Raw genomic sequence first — 8,127 nt, forward strand, 5'->3', positions numbered from 1 at the left:
GTCTATAGTTTGAATTTTAAATACAGAGCTTTAATTGTAAGTTCGAACGTAAAAGATTCAATATTCTTTTAAGTTAACTGTGCCTTAATTTTTTTAATATTTCATTATTTGCTATTGTTCATTTGTCTAATTATTGCTTAGCATTTATGAATTACGACTGTCATCGTTGATGATTTTAGTGTTAGTGATGATTAATTTTAAACTTTTTAATAATTGAAGAGTTGTAAATTGTAATTGTAAGAATAAATATTTAGAAAATTATATTTTATTATTGTTAGACTTTTAGGTGGTTGTAATTCTATAATTATTATTGTATTTGTATCTTGTATTAGAGATTAATCTTAAATTTGGTTAAATATTTTTATGATTAACATCTTTTTATTTAAATTATATTATTTTAATCATAATCGATTTGTCTTCCAAGTTAACCTCCAATTCAACCTAGGTTAGACTACTAACCCATAACCCGTTAGTTTCACTAGTTTAATAACTGATCTGATTTTTATTACCTTATTCTAACCTCTAACACGAGTTTCTTTGTGCCTTCACCGGTGCCGGGCTAAGATTTTCTTTTATTTTATTGTCTCTTAAAAAGTTTATAAGAAACAGTGTCATGGTTAAGATAATATAATTAATAATACCTCCCTATTTAACTATAATTATTTTTATAAAATAACCCTGAATGAAGGGTTAATTAAAATTAGAAAAAGCGAATTTTTATAAATCATTGTATTTATTGGAATTATGATTCTCCCCCCTCCTTCAATTTTTTTTTTTTTTGCGTAAGAACAATTGGAACCGTGAAACAATATTTATATCTCAAATTAGTTTAAAGTGATTTTAAATGAGATAATCTTTAAAGCACAACAATTGACGACATGTTTTTATGTCAAATTAATTTTCTTTCCCCACTTCTGTTTTTCCCTACTTCTATTTCCTCTTTGGTTTTATTTTTTTTTTTCAAATAAAACATTTAATTTAATTCAATATCTTCAAAAAAATTATTAAAATACTACAGTATCAAAAATAAATAGGAAAAATCATATCTAGCCCCTCCCAAGAGAATTAATCATATATAAGGATAAATGTGAAACTTGTTGTTATTAAAATGAAAACATGACTTTTTTTTTTGAATAAGACTTATTATTAATCCTTATCTATAATTAACTTTTTTGAGAGGGGGTTGAATGCAATTCGTTCAAATAAATAAATCCAGGTTTTTAAAATTTAACTTAAACAGTTCGTTTACTGAAACGGAGAAGAGATGAGTCAGGTCCGTTTTCACGTATGCAGATAATTGTCATCTATAATGAAAAGAATAAATCTCTCTTCTTTAATTTACTAAAAAAGAAAGATAGTACTTACTTAAGGAATATAATTCAAAGGTAAAGTACACATTTAATTTTTTAATTTTATAAAATATCTTTTAGTCTTTTAACCTTAACACAATTAGATTTTATCTCAATAAATTTTTACAGTAAATTTTTAAATATTAACAAAATATTCTTAAATATTAACATATTAAGTTTAATTTTTTAAAAAATAATGATTAATATAAAAAATAATTATTCAAAATAAACAAAACTTTATAAATTAAAAGATTAAATTGAAAACTCATATAAACTTATAGAATTAAAAGTATAATTTAATCTGTAATTAAACAAAAATATAAAAGGAAATAACTTCAGTCTTCTATAACTGCCGCGCGTTCATTGCATTTTGTCCCTGTCAGAAGCCGCGCCTCCATTCAGTATGAATGGAAAAGTGCCTTTCCTCCTCTTATAATATGAAATTATGAATAATCGTTCTCTTCATTTCTTTCTTTCTTTTTAATAATTAGCTACAACATTTTGAATTTGATTTTATTCTTATGCTGAATCTTATATGTGGAAAAGGGTTGATAGGGAGTGCAGATGAGGATGATAATTAATATATATATATATATATATAATTATCATGTTTTTTTTTTAATGCTGGATAGGTTGTATTATTACTCCTCGTAGTTTTAAACGTAGGATCCTTTTATCTAATTTGCAACGATTAAGAGAAGGAGATTTATGAATAATAATAAAAAAAGAAAAGTAGATAGTATATACTACTCCTTCTGTTTTAAATTATAAGACACTTTTAGATAAAATTTTACATACTAATAAATCTCATTAAACACATTTAACAATTTTATCTTTTCAAAATAAAAATATAAACTTTTAAAAATGCCCATCATTTAATGTATTGAAAAAGATAAGGAACAAAAATTAATTATAAAAAGAGAAAGAATAATATTAAAGTTGATGTATTTAATGAAACTTTAATTCATTCAAAGTATCTTATATTTTGGAGCGAAAAAACTCATTTAAAAATGTCCTATCATTTGAGACAGAGAAAGTATTTATGATGGATTATGAAGTATTAAAATGGATGAAGTGTTTTCAAATTGTACTGGATTTCGTAAGGGATTTGAATCATTTGAATTTTGCTATCTGAAGTTTGGTAAAGTTGGGAACATCACAATCGTTGCTTACAAATAGCCCCAAAATTATGCCATGTAATAAGCGAAACTTCTGTGTTTCAAAGGGCAGGGTTTCTTTTGGCTGGCGTCCTCATGAAAGACATGACGATGATAGCACAACAATATTACTTCAACTACTACAACTCTGAAATATTGCTCATTGTTAACGGTGATGACACAGCAACTTCGATTATGTGCCTTTATCATTTTCATTGTAATATGCTTATATGGTGAATTTTTCAGAATTTTGGAAGAAGAAAATTTGTTGAGGGAACCCATTAACTTCCTGACAATTAAATTTATTTTATTTGCCTCTTGATGATGGGAGAATAAGAGCGCCACGCACATCTGATTTATGGAGGGAAGACCAAAAGCATTTTTTTCACCAATTTTTCTATATTAAAATCACTCCCACCCAAATAAAACACTACATTTTAATTATTACATGACATAATTTTGTGACTTGATATAAGTAATGGTTGTGATGCTCCCAACTTCACGAAACTTTATATAGCAAAATTCAGAGGATTAAAATCCATTTGGCAATTGTCCGTGTAATCCTCACACACCGTGAGTGTTTCTCGTTGCACTATAGAGTATAGACTATAGAGATCATTCACACTCAATCGAGAACACCGGATATGTTAGCATAAAGGACACCAACTAATAACTCTACCTTCTTCTGTGCATTATACTTTAATCTACTAACTTAGTTGAAATATATTTCCTAAAATCGTCTCTTATTTTTTGTCAAATATTAATTTTTAAGTGTTGATTCATAGAATCTCACGATCGCATTTTGAATATTTACTGGGCAAGAGGACCTAAAATACTCACAAAGTCCAAATCCTAATAATGCGTGGATGATTTCAAAATTTCTGTAAATGCATACTGGCTCATAGTATAATTAATTAATTATAATTTATATTAATTATAATCCAAGCATATACTCCCTCTGTTAAAAAATATAACTCATTTTTAACTAAATTTTATCCTTCAACAAAATAGTTAATTATCTTCAAATTAATATTATCTTTTTATATTTATTTTTATTTAATATAGTATTTTATTTTAAAATAAATATAAAATAATTTATTTATCAAGCTGTTAAAATTTAAACTAATTATTAAAGTGGTCAAAATCAAGGTTTAGGGGTTAAGGGTTTAACCTTATTCAAACCCAGAGTCAATCATAATAAATAAAGTTATATTTTAAAATTTATTTAATTTAATTTTTAAGTGGACTGAACATTTTAATATTGTATGGATAATTAAAAACATATTTAAAGTAAAAAAATCAGACGGTAAAATAGTGAATGGATATGATTTTTTTTAATCCCCGTAAAAAATTATATAACTTTTTATTTCATTAATGTGAGTGTAGTACATCAACTTTGAAATTTGAATTACTTTTCTTTCTTTTCTTTTTTATTACCTAAAATTATTGCTTAATAGGCGATAAAAGTATACAGAAAAGAAAAATGGGAGAGAAAAGTGGAAAACAAATGTTATTTTCTCTTACTTGGTTAAGAAGAGAATAATGAGAGAAAAAATTTTAAAAAAAAAAACAAGCAAGACCCATATGTTTTTATTTTTAACTTTTGTCTCCAAATATAAAAAAAATTTTGAAAAGAAAACCCAACTTTCAAATTTACCCATAACTTTTTTTGTTTCTTGCGTTTCCTCTTTCCATTTCCATCCTAATTTTCCTTCAACTTTATAAATTATTGTATATTTAATAATTTAAAAAATTAAAATTAGACAAAATAATTTTTTTGCTAATATCAAATAAAATAAATTAAAATTATATTTTATTTATCTAGTAATATATAATAAAAATTATATAAATAATACGTTAAAATAGTAAATTTTATTATATATAAATATTTTTCTGCAAATGGTAACATTATTATTGTTCATATAAAATTAATAATTTTTTTTATTTTTTCTCACTAAGTCAAACATAAAAAAAGATTGCATTCCTGTATTTTTTTTCTTCTCTCTATTTTCTCTCTTCATATTTTCTTTTTTCTTTCCTTGTGAGCCAAGTTTTAACTAGCGGAACATTACTGAAGCACCGTTCTACAATATTTTTTGTCACCAACAGTACTGTTCAACGTTAAAGTAATAATTTCAAAATAGACAATAAATAATTATATATCATTGCGCTTGAAGTTGCTCAATGCATCCCGGTAGTGGAAGAACCAGCAAGCGGAAAAAGAACAATAATGTATTATCATTAATATAATATTTAAATAAATTATATGTCAACTAATTGTTTACTGCATGATCTCATCTGAGAAAGTGCGTCCCCACGCGCGGTCACAGCTAACGACGACAAAGACGAGAGACATTCGCTCTTAACAAAACCGGAAAAAAAAAAAAAGCTAGCACGTGTTCTAGGACTATTTCTAATTCGACGGCCAGATGAGTGAATGTGAAAGATAGGTGACGTATCTGAAGTGACGTTTCAGTGCTTCTTTCATTTCTCACTTCTCTCCTACAGCTTCACGCTCACTTCGTCACCTTCCCATTTCACACTGCCTCACATCACATTTCCTTTTGGCACATCACATTCACAATGCGTATGGGTATAATCACGCAAACATTATATATCTAACACAAATGAATTCAACCACCACTGGCCATCTTCGTAAACACAGCAAGCATCTTCTTCGCAAAACCAAGAATTATAATAATGGAAGCTCAGGGAAAAAATAATCAGCCTCCTCCTCCTTCCACCAAAGTCGAAAGAAAAGTCGTAGAGAAAAACAGAAGAAACCAGATGAAGACCCTCTACTCTAAGCTCAACTCTCTCCTCCCTAATCACAATCCCCAGGTTCTCCCCCGCCCCCCACATATATATATTTGTGTACAAATATATGTAAAGAATTGACGTTGATCTCTCACTGGATAATTTGGTGTGGTGCAGGAAATACTGCCACTGCCTGATCAAATAGACCAGGCAATAAATTACATACAGAGTCTGAAGGAGAAGGTGGAGATGGCTCGAGAGAAGAAAGCAAGCTTAACAGGAAGCAAAAGGTCACATGCGAGCAGCTCGACGAGTGGTGCTATTGAGAAGAACAAGACTGTGGCAAGGTCACCAGAAATAGAGATTCGTAAAGTGGGTTCGTTTCTGGAGATTGTTCTGATCACTGGGTTGGATAATCAGTTCGTTTTTTATGAGATCATTCGCATACTTCATGAAGAGAACGTACAGGTCGTGAGTGCTAATTCCTCGCTCGCTGGCGACTCAATGCATCATGTAGTGCATGCAGAGGTATTTTAGAATGTAACCATTATCAGATTTTCCTTCACATTCTGTTTGTCTCTCGAGAAAATCATGTTTTCCCCCCCTCAGTTATCAGTGTAACTGAACTGATATTGGCTTTGCAGATTGGGCAATCGTCGTTTCAATTCGGAGCAACCAAGGTAAGCGAGAGGCTAAAAAGATTTGTTTATGGATCATCAAGTGATGTGGAAATAAACCCAGAGTTGTGGGATTTTGACATTGCTTCTGAACCATGGGGCTTTTAATTAACCAGAAGAAATCCCTTGTTAATTCTTCGGAAGAAGTTAAATTAATATCAGTGTCTCTATGTCAAAGGGATATTAATATCAGTGTAAGCGTCGATCAGCTTCATGCCGCCAAAATGGTATCCTGAAATTTAGCTTCTGATGATTTTCTCTTATACAGTTGTACTTTAATTTGTAACTCTTCAAAAATCTTATGTATATAAATAAAAATAAGCGAGATGCTTAAATATAAATTACCTTCAGATTGAGTATTTGTGACCTAGAACTCAGGTAACTAGCAAGAAGAAAGATGATATTAAAATTAGAACACACATGCTAGCTAGCTAGCTCCACAAAGTCAATGGTTATGATAAGGCTAATAATGAATATTGATGGAGGCTTCAAGGGATAAACAATTACAATGCAATGGATCTCCTCTGTGAACAAGAAGACAACATCAATGGCTATGGCTAAACGTGATGTGCAATTAATGTTGGCCAATTGAGAGAAGAATAAAGCTAAACCGATCTCCGATCGATCCCTTCACCAACACAACATCCGGTTCCTCTTTCAACAACCTGGAAGGATCTAGAATGAGCTAGAGGAATGGGAAGCTTAGGTGCATCGATGTTGACTCAAGAGGAAATGGAAAATCTGATAAAGCAGGAGAATCCTCAATGCGGTATGATCTTTCCAAGCCTATTTAGTTTACACGATTATGTGTCTGAGTATAATCTGGTATAATTAATTTCATTGATTCTGCTTAGAGTGTGAGGCATCATCATTTTCCTCCATTAAGAATTAATGAATCTGGATTGAAAAAATGGCGGCTAGTTTGGGATACATACACATCTCTCATAATTAAGGGTGGACTTGCTGCTTTAAATAATGTTGCTGGTTCAATGAATCAGTGCTGTGTTTTGAATGAAACGTTGTTTTAGGAAACAATCCAAAGGTTGTGTTTTTTTTTTCTTTTTTTTTTTTTTTTGCCCAGAGAATCCAAAGGTTGTTCGAGACATAAAAGACGGTACACATGAGATGGGAGAGACTCAATTTTTGCCAAGTTTCCATTTGGCAAAACTTACAAGAGGTGCAATTTTTTTTTTTTTTGACAGTGGTCAACGTTAATAGGTTCGAGACTTTTTCAGTTTGACTTATCTTTATTTGATACTTTCATGGATTATCAATGGCAATCTATCAATTTCTTCCTAATCGTGCCCTCTTCATATAATTTGCTATAATCAAAAGTTTTTGTAAGATCTTTAGCAAAGATTTTGATCTGGAATGTTCGTAACTACAATGCAAATTTCTTAATTTCTTGTTTTGTTTTTGTTTCATTTGTTAGTGCTACATTTTGTTTCACTCATCACTCATCTAGCCATGGCTCGAGAAACTATATTTGATCTTTCTATTAAAAAAACAGGATATATATGAGATGGGTTTTATGGGAAGATTGTAATTGCCCTACTATCTTAAAAGCCGATTGAGTTTCAATTCATCAGATTTAGACCATTAAGATAAAAATTGAATGATCCATATTTAATATAATTTTATTTTCATATTCTAATTTTAAATAATTTAAAATTTTCATAGATTACAAGATCTAAATAAACATAACCTTTTAACCATTATTTTGTTATAATTTTTTATTTTAAAATTTAAAATTTAAGCCTTTAAAATTATATTTAAATGGTTTAGATTTCATTCCGCACTGAAACCCATTCTTAATGTGTGTTTGGTTTTCAGTTTGTTAAAAGTTTATTTGGTGAAAGTTCATTTGATAAAAGTTAGTTTAACAAAAATCAGTTGTTGTAATAAAATTTGTGTTTGAATATATATTTTTAAAAGTTAATTTGATACATTAAAATTTATTTAAATTGTGATAATTAAATGTGCTTTTGAATGTATGATTATTAAAAAGAATATTAATTTTTAATAATTTATAATTTTAGTTATGCAAATGTAATATATTAGAAATGTTTATAAAATTGTGATAGAATAAAATGCATTTAACAAATTTTTAAATTTATTCCTATTAAATATACATACTTAAAAAATAAAATATTCTTATATTTTATTGAAATACCTTATAAATAGAAT

General features: G+C 28.7%; 1 protein-coding gene across 1 annotated transcript; it reads left to right on the plus strand.

The window, feature by feature from the left end:
- Positions 1 to 5,177: 5,177 nt before the first annotated feature.
- LOC129312837 (transcription factor bHLH162-like) lies at positions 5,178 to 6,163 on the plus strand. Its single transcript, XM_054955585.1, has 3 exons — positions 5,178 to 5,347; positions 5,441 to 5,791; positions 5,908 to 6,163. Exons 1-3 carry the CDS (start codon positions 5,207 to 5,209, stop codon positions 6,046 to 6,048), a joined length of 633 nt encoding a protein of 210 aa, XP_054811560.1. The 5' UTR covers positions 5,178 to 5,206; the 3' UTR covers positions 6,049 to 6,163.
- The last annotated feature ends 1,964 nt before the right edge of the window (positions 6,164 to 8,127 follow it).

This window comes from Prosopis cineraria, unplaced genomic scaffold (genome assembly GCF_029017545.1).
Source record: "Prosopis cineraria cultivar Desert tree isolate PC_DT_omini unplaced genomic scaffold, ASM2901754v1 PC6, whole genome shotgun sequence".
Classification (NCBI taxonomy): domain Eukaryota; kingdom Viridiplantae; phylum Streptophyta; class Magnoliopsida; order Fabales; family Fabaceae; genus Prosopis; species Prosopis cineraria.